Source organism: Lissotriton helveticus, chromosome 6 (assembly GCF_964261635.1).
Source record: "Lissotriton helveticus chromosome 6, aLisHel1.1, whole genome shotgun sequence".
Classification (NCBI taxonomy): domain Eukaryota; kingdom Metazoa; phylum Chordata; class Amphibia; order Caudata; family Salamandridae; genus Lissotriton; species Lissotriton helveticus.
The window spans coordinates 16,269,604-16,292,681 of NC_136067.1; the positions used below are offsets into that span (position 1 = coordinate 16,269,604).

The 23,078-nt window shown below is 47.4% G+C and overlaps 1 protein-coding gene across 1 annotated transcript in view; it reads right to left on the reverse strand.

Moving 5' to 3' along the window:
• Positions 1–23,078, reverse strand: part of LOC144762144 (solute carrier family 22 member 7-like) — a 235,376-nt gene that overhangs the window by 182,488 nt on the left and 29,810 nt on the right. The window contains exon 4 of the mRNA XM_078647294.1: positions 14,060–14,214. Within this exon, the coding sequence (XP_078503420.1) occupies positions 14,060–14,214 (155 nt within the window). The remainder of the gene's footprint in view (positions 1–14,059; positions 14,215–23,078) is intronic.

Sequence of the window (23,078 nt, forward strand, 5' to 3'; positions counted from 1 at the left end):
GCAAAAAAATTCACGAGTGTCTCTTCTACGCCCCCCCTCCCCCCGACTAGACACGCTCATGGCCCCATATTACTCACTCGAGACAAGGAAAGCGGAAACTGTGGCTATGCAGAAGATTAGAAGGTCTGCAATGAGTCACTGACAATAAACAAACCCAGAAAATCAAAAAGAACAAAGGTTGCCATTAACTCTTTAGAACTTCAGCAGGCATACAGTAGCGAAGCAAAGCGTGAGAATTGTTAAAAATGTTGGATTAGAAGAAAAAATAATCAAGGTAGTCTAAATAGAAATTACACTTACATCCCTATAAAGATAATTACTTGAATAATACATTTTAAAAGTGCAGACAAAAGAAAAAGCGGACAGTTTAAAGATCAAAAGAACATGCAGCCCTAATAAAAACAAAATGTATGCAACTTTAACGTGTTGATTTTTACGCAACCTGTGTGGAATTGGACTGAGCAGATTATTGACAGATGCAACACTACCATCTGGTGGCCAAAAGTTTTAATTGGAAAATACGTAAATAAAAGGATTATTCACTACAAAATTAATGTAATATTACGTTTTTTAAAAATGTCAAATTATGTGTATTTAAAAGAACACATTGAAGAAAAATGGTAATGAGCAATTGATAGATTTTTCGTGGTTAAGGAATTCGTTGTTAAATAAGTAGTGGTTTGGGATTGCTCGTTGTTTCGCCTTCGTGGTAAAGGAATTCGTTGTTAAGACAGTCGTTGTAAAATCATGCATCCGATTTTTAGACTATATCTCGGGTTCCCACAAAAAAACCAAGGGCCAAATATACTAACATTACGCATTAGGCCAGGGTGCGCTCTCCGGAAAGTCTGGCTATATGTTTCTTCTCACGCCGTCTTCCTGTTTCCCTCTTCCTTTCTGTCTTTCTTGTCTCACTCCTTCTGTTACTCCCTCCCTTTCTATCTCTTTCTTTCTCGCTGCCAGTCTCTAACTAGACGTTTCAACCTGACTGTGTGCCCGCCCCGTCCTTTCTCTACCTCTCTCTGCTCCCCTCTTCTTTTCTGCTGTCTCTCTCCTTCCTTTTCTACCCTTCTATCTCTTTATCGGTGCTGGGCCATAACTATGTGTCTCACCCTGTCTATCTCCTTGCCCTGTCCTTTCTCTGTCTTTCTCTCTCTCTCTGCTTGCCCCTCTGTTACCAATTCTCTCCCCAATCGTTCATGTCTTTCTTAGTCTCCCTTTCTCATCGTGCACCCTTTCTCCTGCGGCCCCTCTCTCTTGTTCTGCTCCTCTGCTTCACTCTACATGCCTAATCTTATCTCCCCTTTCCCTTCGTAACCCCCCCTCTGCCATATTGCTATCAGCCGACAGACAACCTTGTTGGTGGGAGGCTTGAGACATGCATCTGGGACTACCCCAAGCAGAAACAAACAATTTAGCCATAATGTTTACTCTTTTGTGCCACAGGGAAGCACCGGGATCCTCTCCTGTCAATTAGTAACGGGGAACAATAGACTTGTGAAAGAATAGTACACAGTGGCACAGATGGACAGAGCACATGGTAGGCCGGCATCGGATATGAATCCGATTAGACTGACAGTTTTGCATGTCACTGTCTTTGTAAAAACAGATTCACAGTTGCTTTATTAACCTTCCTGCTTTTTCAAATTTTCTTGAAAATGCACTATTTGCCCACTCTTTTTTTCCAAATTTTCTCTGGGGAGGAACCCCCCTGAACCTCCTGTAGGTGGTTCGAATCGCTTGCTGCAGTACAGCACGATAATTGTTTCACGCCCTACAACTTTCAAATCTCACCAGCCACCACTAGTATGCTGCTCCTTGTATCAGGACAGGACACACCCTGTTCAGGTGTACATGTGAAGCTGTCCCCAGCTCCTGCCTCCCATCCTTCCAGGATGGCCCATTAAGTCACACCTAAGCTCCCATTATGTGCGGCTGTCTAGAGGGAATGAAAAAAGGCCAACTGTCACACTCCCCAGACGTTTACTGGAGACAGGCTGCAGGCACACAGGGATAAGAGTAGAAAAATGCTATATTTATAAAATAATTTTGAAGTTAGAACAAGACACTAGAAGCAAGACACGGAGCCTCAGCATTTGAAGAAATCAAACAAAGCTATTAAAGAGGACATTTCTGCCCCAATGCTGCCGCCAAAAAGCATCCGTGTTCAATAAAGATCAAAGCAAAGCCAACAAAGAAGACTGTATTTCCCACACTCTGCTGCCAAAAAAACAAGCCTTCATTGAATTAAGCTTCATCAACAGAAAATCTGTTTACCACTAGGTAGCAAAATAGTTTTTCTTTCCAGTTTTTAAACATCAATATTGCTGTTCCAATGCCAAAGATTATGCAACTCTTTTTCGTTCCTCAAGAATTCACCCAGCTCTTGTCCTGAGGAGAACCCGTAAAGCAATTGAGGTTTGAAACGTGTAGACCATTACCTTTGGGAGATCCTTGTAAAACGCGCATCAATAGGAAGGACTCAAATTAAGTTTTAGCAAAAAAACAATTTCTTCAAGTCCATATTAGATAAGCCTGGACCCCCATACTGTATACCAAGGGCGTCAGTGGTAAATGTATCGCTCTGGACCTTCAATTTCAGGATTGGTGAACATTGAATACTTTATGTTTCTTTCTGTATTAATTCTTGTATTGCTGTCATGCTTAAATCTGTGTTTTTTCTTTTCACATTGAGCACAATGTTTTTTTAAGAACAATTTGCATATTTGAGAATTACTTGATGGTATCTTCTCCTTTCATTGTAAGGAAATCGAAAGCTTGAAATGTGACTGGATCAAAAGTATTAAAAGATTTAGAGATCATGTTTATTGAGCGAAATGACCTTCACGAAAAAGTAATAATGTGTATGAATCACACAGCCACCTATTGTTGTTTTGTATTTACAAGTTCTGGGATCCATGGTGATTGCATTTAAGGACCCAACCCCCCTATGTGAAAAACTATTTATAAAAGTGGCATTTTTAAAATTGTAAAAATAAATGAAACTTTACTATTTAAGAGGATTTATTATTAGAAATCCATGGGCACTAAACATGACAGCTCTACCTCCTTCCATTTGGGAATTACAGCTCATTAGATGTAACAAGGAATCTCCTATGTTAACCTATGGGAGGGGTAGGCTTCACAGTTGTGAAAAATGACTTTGGGAGTTGGTCCTCTCCCCTCTCTCTTTTTCTTTTACTTTTGGGTACTTATCTCAATAGCATTTCATTGTGAGGATTCTATATATGACAGTTTATTCACACTCATCTATAATTCTATATGTTCTAGGCGAGAGCCCTCCTCAACCACATCTATATCAGGATTGCAGTTGCTATCTTGTCATTCTGGTGCTACTATTGTGAAGATCAGTTTACCTGTTTGTCCTTGAATGATCAGATTACTTTTCTTTAGCTCTGCCTTTGCATTTGTTCTTCAGTTGCTACAGCCCTGCTGTTGGCCACTAGTAAGTTTGAGAGTATAGAATTCATTTAAGTTAGAAATCTATGGAGATAGGCAGCGGGTGGCTATCTCAAGGAAGGTGGACTCAACTAAATTACGGAAGTAGTGGGGGCATTGTATTCCAATCAAAATATCAACTAGAAAGTATCAAGAGGCCAATGTATCATGGGCCAAATCATTGACAAGGTAACTATGCACAGGTAAGTATGGGGTGACTTTACTTACTCCCATCTGTATGTACCTGTAAAAAAGGTCAGGGAACAACCAATAAACAAAGATCCTTAAGTATTGCCCGGCGGTATCGCCTCTTTAACCCACAAAATATTAATCAATGAAGAGGCAGGCGCTGGAGACTGGAAGGCAGGAAACAAGGGTTTATTCTCTCCGGAGGAGAACACATCAATTCGGACAGCAAGTATCGTCACGAGGTGCTCTAACCGCATCTCTGAGGCCTGGCCTCTTATACACAGGTTTATGATCTTTATTGCAGGTAACACATTCTTGCAATGCTTTGAAGTATGAAAGGACATCCTCGGAATCTCCCCTTCAGGCCCGTTCCCACACACATTTACAGTTGAAGTCCCCACCCCGGTCACAACAGGTGATGATTATCGCGCAGCTGGACATTCCGCCGATTCACGGGATGTGTGGGGTTGATCAGATCTCATAGGGAGGGGGCTTTGATCAATTCGAGGGTCCTTTAATGGGGGAAGCTTCCTACTGTACGGGGGGGGGCAATAAACAGTATCCGCAGGGCCAGGTGGCGGCCTGGGAACGAGGAAGACAAACGGGCACACAGGAAAAGGGGGTTTGTATCGAAGGGCCTGGGACCATGAAAGGAATGAATGGAGGTGTCGCGCTGGGAACAGGATGGGATTCCGGGGCAGAGCTGCGCTGAAGAGGGGTTTACGACCCAAGGCATGTGAGAGCGGGGGGGTTGTCAGCGTGCGGGGGGGGGTGCCTGCGAGGTTGAGAGAGAGAGAGAGATGCGCTGGCTATCAGCGAGGGGCAGGGAGGCCATGGTGCTCAAAATGGCTGCCGCTTACGTGCACGAATGGGTTCAAGAAGAGCAAGATGGCGCCGATAATGTTGACGTTTGCAGCCTAACTTTTAACAGTCCTCCCTTTTCAACATATCTAGCCAACTTGCCTACTTAATGTCAATCTTCATCAAATTCCTAACCTCGGCATCATATAATGCTCCCATACGTTCGTTCCCAAAGTCCACAGTCTTAGGGCAAATACAATTTGTACATAATGAACACAGAGGTGGCAGACATTGAATTCCTAAGCATAGACCGCATATCACAACTACAGGAATCAGGATAATGGTGAACAGTCTCCAGCCCCAGTTCTTAACGGTGTTCCAGAACCAACCACCAAGCGACCATTCTTCCTGATCCTGGTGGACTTCTGAAGCGAGTCTGTGAAGGTGTTCGATGGCTTTGTACACTGAGGGTGAGTTGTCCGGTATGTATGTACAGCAGCTGGACCCAATAATGCGGCATGCTCCACCACGGTCCGCAAGAACCACATCTAGGACAAGGCGGTTCTGGAGGGCCACCAAGCGGACCGCTTGAAGCTCGGCGGTGTTGTTAGCAAAGATACCAGCTGTGATGTTCATTGTTGTCTCAACTGCCTGAGTCAGATGTCGGATGGCACAGCTGTTTGCCATCGGGCCCCAGAGGGGAACAAGTCCCTTCATGGCATCGAGGAACTGCGCTCCTGTTGAGTCGGCTTGTTCAATGTCCTTGGCTCGTTTTTGTCTATGATGATTCGCTGGGGCCAGAAGGAGATGAAACAAGTGCCCCCCCAGCCTTTGGGGAGCCAGGTGTAGGCCTTTGTGCCGCAGACGAAATACATGTTTGGGGACGACACAAAGGAAGGTGGATCCGTGGAGTCCAAAGTTCTGGTAAAACGGCAAGCACTGCGGCCAACCAGCTGTGTCCCAAGTCCTTCTATGCACATGTGGCCTGTGACGTTGATGACTGACAGGGCCACAGTCAGGGTGGCAGCCGTTCGTTTCCGCAGGTAGGAGAAGGTGGGTCTGGTTGGATTGTTGAACACCTGCATTTCAATTCGTTCTTTAGCAGGGATGTCCATGTGGATTGAGTCGTTGGAGGTCTGCGGGCAGAAGTGTGTCTTTGTTTTGTTTCGCCAGACCCTGTGGAAGAAATGCGTTACGGTTTTGCTGGAGGTGGCATTGTCCTTATAGCTTTCTTGCAGGAGGATCAGCCAAGCAAGGCAGGAGCCATGAACTGAGAAGGGTGAAGGGATGAATGGTATCGAGTGTCCAGTGGCGTGGGGTAGCAACCCACAGATCCAACAGTTGGTGGCATTGGTGGCGAGATTGTGCTGGTGAAGTAGCTGTACGAAAGAGTTATTCCAAAACTCCTTTCGCCTCTCTCTGAGTTGGGGAGAGAGCGAAATCAGATAATGTTCCTTCATGGTGGTAGGCTGAGCAGTGGTCAGGAATGTTTCGTGAGCAGGTGCATTTTCTTCCATAATCCAGAGTGTGGTCATGAGGAGAAAGCAGAAAAGGAATGTGATGAAGAGTGCAATTGTCTTTGAGCTGTGGAGTCTGTCTGTTCTTGGGTTTCGGTAGTGGGTATTTCCTGTTGCTTCCATCATCTTCTTATTTGGCGCTTCCATCATCTTCTTATCTGGCGCTTCCATCATCTTCAAGGTGCTCGGTAGCGGGCAGAACCACAGACTTCGTTTAGCTTCTCTCCGGGTGACCCTTGGTGGTGTTTAGGTCACCGTTCTGAGATTTAACTTAGTCCGTGGTCTACTTAGCCGAAGCTCCCTCCTTTCGACGCAGGAAATACCCTTCTCTGGATGGCACAGTGGGATCAGAGAATTTTGAAAGTTCAAGTGCTTCGGTATCAGGATAGCAGGTTAGTGACGGTCGGTCCTTGTTCAGGAGCTCTTCTTGGTTGTCGATGTTTTCTGTCGTGGCCAGTGTCGAGGAGACCTTCTTACAGTGGTGTGCGTGCAGCCAGTGCCGTTTCCCCTCCACACGAAGAGCCGTCCGGGTGGTGATTAACACTTGCCAGGGGCCCGTCCACCGGGGTTCCAAACTCTTCGACCGCTGAAAGTTTCGGATCAGCACGAAATCTCCAGGTTGGATGGCGTGACCCGGACCCCTGGAAGCATCGGGGATGGCCTGCTGCACCTGCTGATGAATGACAGACAGAGTTTCAGTCAATTTATACAGATAATCAGACATTAGGACGTCCGGGACGTCATGAATGGAAGTTGGTTTCGGTGCAGACCAGACACTCATGGGTCGGCCGAAAACAACTTCATAAGGTGTTAAGTGATGTTTGGTGGGGGTGGAACGCATCGATAGCAATGCCAGTGGGAGGGCGTCTGGCCATTTCAGACCCGTGGTAGCCACTATCTTGGCCAGTTTCAGCTTTAGTGTGGCATTGTGTCGCTCAACAAGTCCAGCAGACTGGGGGTGGAAGACTGCGTGGAACTTCTGCTTGATGCCCAACCCCTTTAAGATGAGCTGGATGACTTCGGCTATGAAGTGGGGGCCATTATCGCTCCATAAAATACGACAAAGGCCGTAACGGGGGAAAAACTCCTTTAACAGTACTTTTGAAGTGGCCATAGCAGTGTTGTCACGGGTTGGGTATGCTTCCACCCATTTGCTAAATGCGCATACCACAACAAGTACATATTTCAGGCCTTGGCATCTGTCTAGCTGGATGTAGTCCATCTGCAGGACTTCGAACGGGTGATTTGGGACCCCAAATCCTCCCCGGGGTACTACAGTTCCTTTCCCGGGGTTGTGTTGCAGGCATATCAAGCATTGTTGGACCAGACGTTTGGCGGAGTCTGTGATTTTATCATTGTGCCAAACTCTGGAGACAAGTTCAATCATGGGGGCTGATCCTATGTGGGCAGGAGAGTGTGCCATAGTCAGTATGGGAATCAGGTACGAGTCAGGTAGCAACCATTTGTTTGTGTCTCTTGTCCGCCAGCAGCCTTCGTCATCTTTTAATCCCACCCGTGTCCATTCAGTCAGTTCGTGCTGTGTGCTAGCCATTTGAATGTCTCTAATAGTGTCCCTAGCGTCAGTCCATTTTTCTGCTTGTGACCTGGTCACGTACATATGTGTTGTCGTCCTATTTTCAGCTGTCGTTCGGGCAGTGATGTCGGCTAGTGCATTTCCCTGCCCAATAATGTCTGTCACCTTTTTGTGTGCCTGGCATTTGACGACTGCAAGCTTTTTGGGGAGAAGGACAGCTTCGATCAAGGCGGAGACTAGATCCCCGTGCAAAATGGGGGTGCCGTGTGAGGTCAGGAATCCCCTTTCCCTTCAAAGGAGCCCAAAATGGTGAACCACCCCGAAGGCATACTGGCTGTCGGTGTAAATGTTCGCTGTGGTTCCTGCTGCCAGAATGCAGGCTCGTGTCAGGGCAATCAGTTCCGCTGCCTGGGCAGATCGTTGCGTGATGCAGGCTGTCTCGAATACAGTTCAAGCCGTGGTGACTGCATAGGCAGCGGAAGTGGTGCCATCGGGGAGTTTGATGCATGAACCGTCCACCCACAGCTCTCCGTCAGGGTCAGGAAAAGCCGTGTCTCTGAGGTCAACCCTACTTCTAGTCTGTTCGTCCGTAAGAGTCACGCAGTCATGTACAGGGTGCACATTGGGATCGTTCTCTGGTAAGGGTAACAGAGTTGCCGGGTTCAGTGTGGTGCATCTTTTCAGGGTGATATGGGGTGCAAGCAAAGTCAGTTCATATCCAGTCAGTCGTGCACTCGTCAGGTGTTGCGTCTTGGTTTGGTTCAGGAGGGTGTCAACTGCATGGGGTACCAGTACCATGAGGGAATTCGAGAGCACGATCCCCTCACTCTGTTGGAATTAGAGATTGCAGCAGCAGCTACAGCTCGAAGGCAGGAAGGCAAGGCTCTGGCTACAGGGTCAAGAGTGGCAGAGAAGTAAGCGCACGGTCGTTGCTTTGGGCCAATGGACTGGGTCAGGAGAGATAAAGCGCACCCCTCCCTTTCGTGAGTGTAAAGGGAGAAGGGCTTTGTGTAATCGGGGGTACCTAGGACAGGGGCCGAACAAAGGGCATCTCGTAGTTCCGTGAAGGAGGTTTGACACTCAGGGGTCCAAGGGAGTGGGAAGGGGGCATCTTTAGCTAGCAGAGAAAGCAGCGGTTTCACAACGAGGCTAAAGTTTGGTAACCACTGTCGGCAGAAGGAGGTGAGGCCTAGTAGGGAGCGAACCTGTTTCTGGGTCTTAGGGACAGGAGTTTCGAGAATGGTTTGGATCCGGTCGGGAGTGAGTTTCCTTCCTTCTTTGGACAAAAGGTGGCCTAGGTAAGTGACCTGGGGTTGGCAGAATTGCAACTTCTTCTTGGAGACCTTGTGGCCATTTTCCGCAAGGAAGTGCAGGAGTTGAATGGTGGCTGTAACTGCTAATGGAGTGGTGTCGGCTGCCAAAAGGATGTCATCGACATATTGTACTAACACCACTCCATCGGGTAACTGGACTTGATCCAGTTGTCTCTTGAGGGCCTGGCTGTAGATGCTAGGGCTTTCTGTGTAGCCCTGGGGTGCTCGGCAGAACCTATATGAGCGGGTTTTTAGGGTGAAGCCGAAGAGATATCGGCTGTCTGGGTGGATGGGGATGGAATAGAATGCGTTTTTGAGGTCAATGACAGTGAAGGTGGTGGCAGTAGAAGGAATCAAAGTCAGGATGGTGGTGATGTCTGAGACCACGGGGTACTGGGGTACCACCACTTTGTTGATCTCTCGAAGGTCAATGATAAAACGGTATGCTTTCTCATCTCCCTCCCCCTGTTTCTTGATGATGGGCAAGATAGGGCTGTTGCAAACGTTGCTAACCACTTCCTCTACCACTCCTGCGTCTATCAGCGACTGAATAATCTTTACCAATGCCTTCTCTCCCTCGGGCGATATCCGATATTGTGGAAGTTTTGGGAGTGTTGCGTCTGGTCGGACAGTAATGTGCACTGGGTCAATCAACATGCGCCCTACGTCCGAATCCGTCTTGGCCCACAGATACGGAGGCAGAGTGTCAAGCAGGGATGTGTCAGCGTCGGTGATGGAAAACATGCGCGGGGAGGGCAATGTCTAAGCAGAACGGGGTTGTCGTAAAGGAAAACTCGGACTCCGTCTTGAGAACATCTGATTGTCGCTCGGAAGTGTTTCAATAAGTCAAGTCCCATAATGGCGTCAGGGCTATTGGAGGAAAGCAAAAACGTGGTGTCAGTGGTGTTGTTTTCTAAGTCGAAGAGGATCGGGGCGGACAAAGGGTTAGTGGAGGGCGTTCCATCGAAACCTGTCGATGTTATAAGTGAGCCAGACAAGGGTGCCCTTGGAATCAGTCGTTTAGATAACGCACTACGTGTTGCGCCAGTGTCTACCAGAAATGGAGACTTTGTACCCAAGACCTTAGCAGTGACGTAAGGGCCTTGCTGGTCAACATAGAGCTCGACTGGATCCCTCCCTTGCCCTTGGCGGTCCTATGCAAAGTTGTGGGCGTCATCGTAGTCAGATTGCTGGCATTGGTTCTGTCTGGGTCGATCAAATGTATTTGGTCTGCCTGATCTGTCGTTAGTCGCGTCATTTGGGGGCCCTCGCTGTTGTCCCTTATTTCTCGGTCCACTTGCTATGTCCTTGGGGTCTTTGCTTCTGATTATTTCCAGAAGAACTGGGCACTGGGATTTCCAATGGCCAGTTCCTTTACAGAAAGCACACTGGTCCTCTCTAATGTCTGTACGTCCAATGTGGGGAGTCAAAGTGCGGTCCTTGGGAAGTGCAGTCTTAGGGACGTTCGTCTGATAGTTTCCCCGGTATTGGTCTCGTCCTATAGTCACCCCTTGCAGTTGGGCAATCATCACCCTCTCTTTAAAGTCCTTCTTCTTTTTCTCTGTTGCTCTATCGTTTTCATTTTTCTGATGTTCATAATATTGGGCCATCTGGAGGATAGCCGTAGGTTTGGAGGCTGCTACTCTCGCTAGCCTGCAGTTTCTGGGAGACCTCCGGTGACAGACCCTTAACATAATTCTGGACAAACAGATGGTGTCCGGTTGCAGTGGTCATGTCCTGGCCGCTGTAATCGGAGAACACCGTTTCAAACCGGGAGAAGTAGTCCGATACATCCTCCTGGGGTTTCTGGCGACAGGCCGTTACTATCGACCAGTCCACTTTCTTTTCTGGAATCAGGGTTTTTAATTTCTGTACGATTTTATCTGGAAGGTCTAGAATGGGTTTCAAAGGCTTTTGTCCAGGTCCTCGTTGTTTATCAATGCCATCGAGTTGTGACCAGGTATGTCCAAACAGCTCAAGGTGGTCGACTTTCCGGATTTGCTTCCACACATCAGCTGGTAGACATAACCCGAAAAACAAGTCGATGTCAGCCAGGGTCATAATCGTTGAACCTAGGGCTGTACCCAATTCAGTATAGAAGGCAGTGGGGTTTTTACGTAGGTCAGGCAGAGATTTCCGGAATGTCAGAATCTCTTGCCGGTCCCATGGCTGGTAGACCCAGTTGTACACTACCCTTCCTTTTGCATCTTTGTGGTTTGCATCATCGTTAGTCCCTTCACCTTGTGGAGGAACCCAGTAAGGGGCAGCCTCTCGTATCGGCATCATGGTGTTAGATTGCTCAGTTTGTGGTTCGGTCGCTACGGATGTCGTGGGTTTAGCTCCCGATTCTCGTTCCGTGAGGTGGCGGAAAACCTCAAGCGTACGCGTAAGGAGGTCCGTCACATCACACTCGCCCTCATCCCCGATATCGACCTTCCGGTACAGAGTCGTTAGGCTCTCGGGACCTTTGTCTCGATATCGGTCCTCGTATGCGTTCAAGACATGGTAACACAGTCGTACGGTAAAATGTCGTCTGTGACTCCCTGTATACGAGTTAAACATATCCGTGATGTACTCTTCATCTTCCTTCCTTTCTACCAGTGTCCTTGCTATCTTGTCGATCCCTGCTCGCCCATCTTTGCTTAGTCTGCTTGTTCTTGCAGAACCAACCCTTCGGGTCTCAGGGTCGCCTAACGTTGTCGTTTGCGTAGTATTTAATACAAGGAGTTCGGCCGGCACAGAGGCCATGGGGGCCGAAGCTGTGGCGCTACCCTCGTTTGTACCTGGGGGTGGTGGGTGCTGTGCTAAAGGTTGGGAAGGGGCATATGGAGGGGGCATGTAGATGATCGGAGGACCTAACAGCAGATCATCGTTGGCTCGTTGTTTCGAGGGTAAATCAGGGTAGAGCGTGGAGGACGTTCTAACCGGACACTGGCTTGATGTTTCCATTTCTAGTTTCTGTTTGGCTTTCTCTCTTTCCTTTATCTCTTCTTCTAGTTTCTGAGCAGCTAGGTGGGCTGCTTTTCGCAGCTCTTTTCCCAACCTACTCTCAGTTTTCTTTTTACGTTGTTCAGTTTCTTTGCGCCACATGCCGAAACTATCAAGCATAGTGGGCGTTGTCTTGTTTTTACCAAGGGCTGTTTCTAGCGCGTTTATTTTGTCATCATCAAAGGATCCTATCAGTGGCCACTGACTTTCTCGATCCTTTTTCGTGTATTTATGCCACAGCTTGTTATAGGCTATAGCGATCAATCCATGCTTCATGAACATGTCCTTATTAGGGGTGCCTTCCAGTGGAGCCGGATGGTTCATCTCTAATAAGCGGTCCGGGCTAAACAGGCTACCAATCAGTGGGGAGAAGACAGGCATGACGGATCACAACGGGGACAAAAGTCAGCACTGCCTATCTTATCACTGCGTGCAAAGACTAGACAGAATATTTCTATTCTACGTTGTTTGCAGGCAGTGAATACCTCATGAACCAATATCGAATAGTCAACGTTCGGTCAATCAAACAATTCAGTGGGGAGAATAAGTAGGCCCGCAAAGGTCTGCGTTACCTACCCTTTCACTATCTGTAAAGGGGGGCTGCTTTTTCCTGTTTGCAGACAGAGAATCTCCAGAAAACAATCCGTGAACAGTAGTCCAGGTTCAAATAATTAATCAGTGGGGGAGAAGGATAGGCACGACGGCTGCGTTACCTATCCTTCACTGCTTGCAAAGAGAGAGCCTGTTGTTTCTCCGTTTGCAGACAGCGAATCTCCAAACAAATAGACAAAGAGTAATACTAGTATTTTCCAAACAATCAAACAATCATTTCGCAATTCGTCGTGTTTACACGACCTTACCCGGTTCGCATGGACAGTTTCTTGTCTTCCGAATCCAGCGCCCGATCGTCCTCTTTTCTTCGTAATCCTCGCGGCACTCCTGATGGTTCCCAGTCAGGACCGTAGATCACTCGAGAGAGGTCTGTTCGGAACCATTGAAGTTCGGATGATCGGCTGTCAGACGAGGGTCTATCGGACAGGTGCACTCCCGATCGTTGCAGTCATTCACTCTGTCGTCAGGACCTCTCCCACTGGATCCACGAGTCACTGATGGGCCCCACATTGGGCGCCAATTGTAAAAAAGGTCAGGGAACAACCAATAAACAAAGATCCTTAAGTATTGCCCGGCGGTATCGCCTCTTTAACCCACAAAATATTAATCAATGAAGAGGCAGGCGCTGGAGACTGGAAGGCAGGAAACAAGGGTTTATTCTCTCCGGAGGAGAACACATCAGTTCGGACAGCAAGTATCGTCACGAGGTGCTCTAACCGCATCTCTGAGGCCTGGCCTCTTATACACAGGTTTATGATCTTTATTGCAGGTAACACATTCTTGCAATGCTTTGAAGTATGAAAGGACATCCTCGGAATCTCCCCTTCAGGCCCGTTCCCACACACATTTACAGTTGAAGTCCCCACCCCGGTCACAACAGGTGATGATTATCGCGCAGCTGGACATTCCACCGATTCACGGGATGTGTGGGGTTGATCGGATCTCATAGGGAGGGGGCTTTGATCAATTCGAGGGTCCTTTAATGGGGGAAGCTTCCTACTGTACGGGGGGGGGCAATAAACAGTATCCGCAGGGCCAGGTGGCGGCCTGGGAACGAGGAAGACAAACGGGCACACAGGAAAAGGGGGTTTGTATCGAAGGGCCTGGGACCATGAAAGGAATGAATGGAGGTGTCGCGCTGGGAACAGGATGGGATTCCGGGGCAGAGCTGCGCTGAAGAGGGGTTTACGACCCAAGGCATGTGAGAGCGGGGGGGTTGTCAGCGTGCGGGGGGGGGGTGCCTGCGAGGTTGAGAGAGAGAGAGAGACGCGCTGGCTATCAGCGAGGGGCAGGGAGGCCATGGTGCTCAAAATGGCTGCCGCTTACGTGCACGAATGGGTTCAAGAAGAGCAAGATGGCGCCGATAATGTTGACGTTTGCAGCCTAACTTTTAACATACCTTTACGACATATATATCTTCCTGGAATGTAGAATTGGAGTTGCCCGTGGTGAATCTATACTTAAGTATATACACTTACATTTTTGATATATTGGTCCTTGATATTTAGACCTCAAAAGTTTGGCCCCACAATATTTTCTACTCAATATTTTGATATACAACCCTGGGACAAGGTGGGCTGAGTCTGAGTAATGCAATTACATGTAAGTGATGAAAAGACTCTCCTGCCAATCAAAGCTTTACTTACATAATGCCGTTAAGACAATGGGAACTGCAGAAATTGACATCCCAGAAAGAGCTCGGAAGACGGCAAACATGGGATAATTGACAGATGCTGCAGCCACCATCTCGAACACCAGTGTGAGCACAGAACACACAAGGAGAGTCCTGCGCCGGCCGTACCTGAAAAAAACACATGAAAACATGGCTTATACACAGCTGGCTCTGATGGGTAAATTATACATTCACAGGTGACATCTAAGTCCATAGAAAGTCCCACAATGAAAAATCCCTATTTAGATGCAGATTTGAATATTTTTGTAGGGAGGATGTATTCACATTCTGCCACTAATGGGAAGCCCTGCCAAGTACCACTCATCACGGATTAGACAAATGCATTTTAGTACTGGTGTCTTCATCACCACACTAAAATGCATTAGTCACATATCGTAGCACCCAGGAACCACCCCACAAGACACTCTGTAGGAAGGGCTGCATTTAAGCAGGGAGTGCACTGTCAGTGAGTGTGCTGTACTGCTTAGAGAGCATTCTCTGTTTCACAATACATCTCAGGTTCTCCTTTGCTTTTATTATTATTATTATTCACTTCACATACCATAAACTCTTCAGTTAGGCATCACAGGGGCCTGAGACTCACCTCCAATCAGCCAGGCTCTCTGAGTGGTCTTCTATCAACACCTTGTCATCAATGACACCATCAAGACCATGAGCACAATCCACTTCGGCTCCCCGTCAGACCCATTCTCGCACCACGTCTTCAACAAAGCAAGCAGCTCCATCGCACCCCACCTACGCAACATCATCAATCTCTCCCTTGAGACCGCGACCTTCCCAGAGAGCTGGAAACACGCCAAGATTAACGCCCTACCCAAAATCCCCAAGGCAGACCCAAGAGACCGCAAGAACTTCCGATCCATCTCTCTGCTCCCCTTCCCGGCCAAGGTCATCGAGAAAATCGTTAACAGACAGCTAACCCGATACCTCGAAGAGAACAGAATCCTGGACCCTTCCCAGTCAGGGTTCTGCAGCAACCACAGCACTGAGACCGCCCTCATCGCCGCCACCGACTACATCAGGACCCTGCTGGACAACGGGAAGACTGCAGCACTCATCCTCCTAGACCTCTCCACCGCCTTGGACACCGTCTGCCACCGCACACTACGCGCACGCCTCCATGATGCAGGGATCCGAGACAAGGTTCTGGAATGGACCACCTCCATCTGTTCCGGCAGAACCCAGAGCGTCCGCCTCCCCCTTTTCTGTTCCGAAGCCTCCAGGACCATCTGCGGCGTACCTCGAGGATCCTCCCTCAGCTCGACACTGTTCAACATTTACATGGCCCCGCTCGTACACGTCGCCCGACAGCACAACCTCAACATAATCTCCTACGCCGACGACACTCAACTGATCCTCTTCCTCACCAAGGACCCCATCACCGCCAAAGCCCACCTCCATGAAGGAATGAAGGCCATCGCCGACTGGATGAAGATCAGCCGTCTGAAGCTGAACTCGGACAAGATGGAGGTCCTCATCCTCGGCTCCAACCCGTCAGCCTGGGACGACTCCTGGTGGGCAACGGCACTGGGGGCAGCCCCGAGCCCCACCGACAACGCACGCAACCTGGGAATTATCCTCAACACTCTCAATGTCCAAACAAGTCAACAACATCTCCTCCTCCTGCTTCAACATCCTCCGCATGCTCCAAGAGATCTACAGATGGATCCCGACAGATACAAGAAAGAGAGTCACCCAGGCCCTCGTCAGCAGCAAACTCGACTACGGAAACGCCCTCTACGCGGGAGCCCCGACCAAGCTCATCAATCGACTACAACGCATCCAAAATGCCATGGCATGACTAATCCTCAATGTACCATAACACGGCCACATCACCCCCACCTGAGAAACCTGCACTGGCTCCGAGTCAACAAGAGGATATCATTCAAGCTCCTCATCCACGCACACAAGAAACTCCACAAGACCACACGTCCCGCGCATCCGAAGAACAACCACCGGCGGGAGCCTTCTCCCACCTCACCGCCAAGACATGGAACACCCTCCCACTGACCCTACGACAGACCCAAGACCTGCTGACCTTCAGGAGGATACTAAAGACCTGGTTGTTCGATCAGAAGCGGCCCCCCCAACGCCTTGAGACCCTCGCAGGTATGTAGTGCGCTTAACAAATGACTGATTGATTGATTGATTGATTGTCATGAAATTAACAATCAGACAGAGCCCTTGCATAGATCCGGGGGTGGCACCTAAATTATTGATTTTAAGCATGTGCGGAATTTGCGAATTCGCGTTACGCGAATTCGCGGAATTTGTAATCGCGATTCTCAAAAATCTGCCAAATTCCACGAGCTTGCGAAATTTAGTTTTTTTTCGAGTTCGCGAGATTTTTTTTATCAGTTCTGGAATGAGAAATTGCGCATGCGGTCGCAACGGTTGCGAACATGTTGTTTCCACTTAACCAGCCTGCTCGCGATGCCTTTTTCCAGTTTCGGCTCGCAATTACGTGTTTGCGTTCGCAATTTCCTGTTTCGGGTCGCAGTCAAGTGTTCGCGTTCGCAATTTCCTGTTTTGGGTTGCAATGACGTGTTCGTGATCGCTGTGTCGCTCGGCCAGCTACCAAACTCTCGCAGCGCACGCAAACAGGGAGGAAAACTCATTAGCGAATGCAGAATCAAGGTAAGTCAATGCCGCGCACACGAGTTTGTATTTTTGAAGCGTGAGCAAGAAAAAAAAATCTGCCACCTCGCGAATTGTGTATTTTTGGGCAATTTTGCGCAATTCGTGGATCGCAAAATTGCCAAAAATTCGCAAATTCCGCAAGTGGAACGAATTTTCCACCCATACTTTCCCAATTGCCCCACTGTGACCATGCAGTGTGTGATTGGCCCCCAGAGGCAGACACTGAAGTGGCAGGTGGCAGCTTTGTTTGCCTTGTTCACATACAACCATGGAGAATGTCGCGCTCACTGACATCAAGGCAGGAGAATTTTACCATGTCCTTCCAATTTGAGCAATCTTATCAGCCCCAGGAAGACCCCACTGCCTGACTCCGCTCTGCCAGAGGACAGTTGAGGGCTTTTCAGCAAATGTGCACTGAACCCCCGGAGAGTTTCTGCCTGCCCAGTGCCTGTGAGACATCAGCAGCGAGTACCAGCAACATTGAGGCCTCAATTAGAGCACAGCAGTCGTGTCGGACAGCAGTATTATCCTGTTTGTGACTCTTGCTTGCTGAATTTACAATGGAGCAGCCACGTAAAGCTCCCGCCATGCTCTGTGGCTAAGCTTTACCACTAGAGGAGGAGGAGGGGCAGCAGCTGATTCTCGGGCTCTGATGCTGCGCGCTGGACGCGATTGCAACGTCAACAAGCCCTAGTGCGGGGGAAAAATGGCGCTAAAGCCGGCCAGCTTTCTGCCTTTCTCGGCTGGCTCTTGACAGCAAATGCGGTTAGGGCTGGGAGAAGAGTGTGGTGTGAAAACTTGATGTCAAAAATGTATACTTAGGGCTAAGGATGAATGCTGCAAAACGAGGGGCAAAGGGGGAAAGAAAATAAACCATAATTAGCCTCCCCCTCACCGCGACCTGATGCTGCTTGATTCTGTTGAAGGAGTTACAAGGAGGAAACAGTGGGAGTATGAAGCCTGGATCCAACCTGTGATTTTGGTTTTTGGGATATGTGGTATGTGGCGAGAGGCAATCAAATATAGGTAAGGTGTGGATGTCTCCATATGATCTACACTGCTACGCCGCCTAGTTATCTCCCTGAGCCCTGGTTCAAGGCCAGTGAGCAGCAGCCTATGATTAGGAGACAGACTGTGCTCTCTATTTGCACAACCTGTGTGACGGCTTCACGTAAGACCCTGATCAAGGTAAAGTAATATTGATCTGAGCACTACTATTACCCCCTTTTTTCCCCTCTCCTTCTCAGGGCATTGGTGCTCAGTGCCTAGTGCCCGGCGCCCTGGGCCTGTGCTCTGCTATATCACATATACGTAGCATCACAATCAGTTCAACACCAAACAGAGGGGGGGACGAAGGGGGGAAGAAGAAGGAAGGGGAAGGTGAGGAAAAAGAAAGAAATCTTCATGGGTGGCAGGGCTGGTTGGTCCTACAAAATTTGATGAATAACACAATTGGCATTGGTACAACGGGTTATTAGTAGAATATATGGGACCGAGGAGCTGAAAACTGCAACCATTAATAAGTGGGGGTCAGAAAACTCAGAGAACGAGCTCTAGGCTCTCCTGAGAGGAGGAGGGCAAGGTGGTTGCAAGAACGGTTCGCCTAGTGCGGATGCAGCTTAGGACCAGCTTGCGCTAACTTCCCCCCTCGTCATCTAATAGCCACAAATTACGAAAAGCTACGATAAGTAGCAACAATACGAAGCAACATGCACTCAATGAAGTGAATATCAAGAGATCCCTCAGCAGCAAGAAAGAAAGAAATTGCGAGGAGGAGGAAGAAATCACATTCCAAACAAAATTCCGCAGATTTTATTCACGCTCCTCCAACCACTCCGCTCCCGCTCCATCTCCATCTCCATTTTCCAATCGAGCGAGGCACAGAGCTCTGCGTGTTAGAAAGATCAAAATGGATCTGGTGAAGAACATTAATAAGGACAGTCTTACAATGGATAGGACACCCTCAGTAGGCGCTGACTCCTGCACTATATCTGAAGATCTGAAGGCTCCCGGAACTCCAGGGTACAAAGAGCAACAGGGCGCCCCCCAGAGAATAGAGAATAAGGAAATAGGACCAGGTCGTTAGGTTCTTCATGATCTATTGGAAGTCAGTTACCCTGGGGAAAGGGAGTTTATACCTGGCTTTCATAGATCTGAGGACGGCTTTCGACCTGGTCCCTCGTGACAAACTCTGGAAGGTGCTTGAGCACCTGGGCATGCCACCCTACATCCTTGACTTCTTAAAAAGATTACACCGTGACAACTATGCAAGGATTAGATGGGAAACCCAAGGGGAATTGACTGAGAGGATCGTGGTAAACAGAGGGGTACGCCAAGGGTGCGTGTTGGCCACCACCCTATTTTCTTTATTTATTAATGGGGTGGTGGGCCACCTTAATAAGGAACCAGCAGATGCCCCAACACTAGCAGGGGAGAAGACACCCACCCTTCTGTTTGCCGACGATACCCTTTTAATTTCAAAGTCACCCGCCGGCCTCCAGAAATTGCTCAACAGATTTGATTCATTTTGCAAGGAGCAGGGGTTAACCATCAACACCGATAAAACCAAACTGATGACTATAAACCCGTCCAAAAGTTTTAGGAATAACATCTCCCTAAACAAGGTCCCTCTCGATGTGGTTGACTCATTTGATTATCTAGGTATCAGAATTTCAAAAAGTATGAAGTGGGTAGCCCACCTAGATAAGATGCTCCTCAATCACAAACGGGTGTCCGGGGCCATCATCAGGGAACAGAATCTCTCTGTGAGTAGGCCGGTTGCCCCGGCGTTTGCCATCTACGAGGGGAAAGCATTGCCCTCGGCTCTCTATGGAGCAGAACTGTGGGGAATGGAGACACTCGGAGATTTAACTAAGTCTGAGAATACATTTTTAAGATCCATCACCTCGCTTCCTGTCTCAACCCCTCTGAAACCCTTGTTTTATGACACAGGTAGAAGGAATATACAGGACATTGCCAGACTCCATCCCTTACTCTACTGGGTTCGCTTAAAAAGGTCAGCAGAGCTGTCCAACTATGCCAGGGCCTTTGACGAACTGCTGGCCCTTGACTCAGGGCGTAGGATAAAATGGCTGGCTGACCTCAGACACCTTACTGGCCTGATCGGGATTAGTGAAGCCTGGGCTTCCCAGACACCCCCCTCCAAACTGGAGCTTAAACTTGTTTATTGGGAATGGGTGTCGAAAAGGTACCAATCCACCCAAAAACTAGGGAAATTAACAGAGGGTTTCTTTGAGCACAAAAGCACCTGCAGCTTGGAACCCTATCTCGACTTTATACAGATACCTAGGGATAGATCCCTATATATCCAGATGAGATTTGGAACCCTGCAAGTTAACAGCTTCATTTCACAATGGAAAGGTCCCAATCATGTCTCCGAACCCTGTCCTAGTTGTGGCCATCCTGAGGAGTCAATTGCTCATCTGTTCCTGGCATGCCCGGCATACAAAAACGCCAGAGAAAAGTGGCTCAAACCAGCATGCAGGGTACTGGGCTTTATGAGCCATGTTGCAGCTCTGCGCATTTTGAAAACTGATACCTCCTCTTTGACAATTGTTTGTGGTGTGGCCAAATTCCTGGGGCGTTCCTGGCTAATCAGACAGAAGTACTGTGACAATTGTAAGGCAACTACAACTGCCTAATAAGGAACTCTGATCTGGTCCAGTGCGCTCACCGCAAGTCGGGGAACAATATGGGTTGCAACCTTCCTGTCCGTCGGAATGGAAACCTACGACCTATGGATTAATTACTATTTTAAAAGATACGATGTTATAGTTTCATCTTTTGTTTTATTCTATGTCATTTTACTATCTGTGTTGAATTTTTAACTGCCTTTTTAAGAAAAATGTTATATATATTTTTTTATTCCGTAAAATGCTTTTATGATAAATCTTTTATCGAATAAAGCCTATCTAAGTCTAAATAGGGAAATCAATACCCTCTTTTCTCCTTGGGAAGACAAAATAGAATGGCAAAATCTAATCTCCTCATGCCCACTGGGGAAGATTCCAATGATGTGGCAGCACAACAAGAAGAACAGGACATATCCACAGCACAACAAGAAGAACAAGACATATCCACAGGGCAACAAGAAGAACAAGACATATCCAAAGCACAACAAGAAGAACAAGACATATCCACAGAACAACAAGAAGAACAAGACATATCCACAGCACAACAAGAAGAACAAGACATATCCACAGCACAACAAGAAGAACAAGACATATCCACAGCACAACAGGAAGAACAAGACATATCCACAGCACAACAGGAAGAACAAGACATATCCACATCCAAACAGGAAGAACAAGACATATCCACAGCACAACAAGAAGAACAAGACATATCCACAGCACAACAGGAAGAACAAGACATATCCAAAGCACAACAGGAAGAACAAGACATATCCACAGCACAACAGGAAGAACAAGACATATCCACATCCAAACAGGAAGAACAAGACATATCCACAGCACAACAAGAAGAACAAGACATATCCACAGCACAACAGGAAGAACAAGACATATCCAAGGCACAACAGGAAGAACAAGACATATCCACAGCACAACAAGACAAACAAGACATATCCACAGCACAACAGGAAGAACAAGACATATCCAAAGCACAACAAGAAGAACAAGACATATCTACAGTACAATAGGAAGAACAAGATATATCCACATCACAACAGGAAGAACAAGACATATCCAAAGCACAACAAGAAGAACAAGACATATCTACAGTACAATAGGAAGAACAAGATATATCCACATCACAACAGGAAGAACAAGACATATCCACAGCACAACACGAAGAACAAGACATATCCACAGTACAACAGGAAGAACAAGACATATCCAAGGCACAACAGGAAGAACAAGACATATCCACAGCACAACAAGACAAACAAGACATATCCACAGCACAACAGGAAGAACAAGACATATCCAAAGCACAACAAAAAGAACAAGACATATCTACAGTACAATAGGAAGAACAAGATATATCCACATCACAACAGGAAGAACAAGACATATCCAAAGCACAACAAGAAGAACAAGACATATCTACAGTACAATAGGAAGAACAAGATATATCCACATCACAACAGGAAGAACAAGACATATCCACAGCACAACAAGAAGAACAAGACATATCCACAGCACAACAGGAAGAACAAGACATATCCACAGCACAACAGGAAGAAAAAGACATATCCACAGCACAACAAGAAGAACAAGACATATCCACAGTACAACAAGAAGAACAAGACATATCCACAGTACAACAAGAAGAACAAGACATATCCAATTACCAAACTGTGGGAGCAGCGGCTTCAGTACCATCAACCATGCCAGAGGGAGAATCGATAGAGACAGCAATGCCCGCCTATTCTCTGCCATCCACGACTATTGAAATTACTCTAAATCAGATCTTAACTGAGTTTCATGACATAAATCTTTCCCACCAGAAGACCAACAAACAATTAGGCCAGCTCAATGAAAATTTTCATTAGCTTTCAACTTGTCTGACTCAGGCCACCCAGAAGGTTTCTTCACTAGACTCAAAACATAATGATCATGGAAGCAATTGAGTAAAATGCAGACACAATTCAAGGACATGCAACTGAAATTAGATGAATTGGAAAATCAAGCCCGACGTACAAATTTAAGATTTATTGTGATTCCCGAAGACTGAGAAGTGGGCAAATAGCCAGTCCGATTGATAAATGAACTGATACAGAAAGTTGTTCTTCCTGAAAGTGCCAAAGATATTAGGGACTTGACAATCAACAGAGCCCATCGTGTAGCAGGAAATCACCCTTCCAACCCCAAGTTTCCAAGAACAATTCTGGTTAACTTCGGCGACTGCTGAATCAAAGGACAGATTCTATCACAAGCATTTCTAAAAAAATAGTTTACTTCCCCAGAGAACTTCACTTTCAGTATCTATTCTGATATGTCTATTTTAGCTGTGCGAAGTCACAAATAGTTTGTTGGAATGATTGACAAATTCAAGCGCTATAATGCACTGGCGGGGATAATACAGCAATCCAAGCTTAAGGAGTTGTTCAAAGGGAGGTCATATATATTTCATTCAGTAGAGCAGGCCCGCGACCTCCTTTATTCATTCAAGGATGGGATAGAGAGAGGAAATAGTATGTAGCATTTGAGCCAATAAGAGATAGAGATAGAGGGGAAATCATGCAAGATCATAACGTGTCAGGTATGTCTATCCATCTTGGTATAATCTAGCAATGACATCCCCCATTACCTGCTGATCTGCTCTTTTCGCTGCCTTCTCTGGGGGGA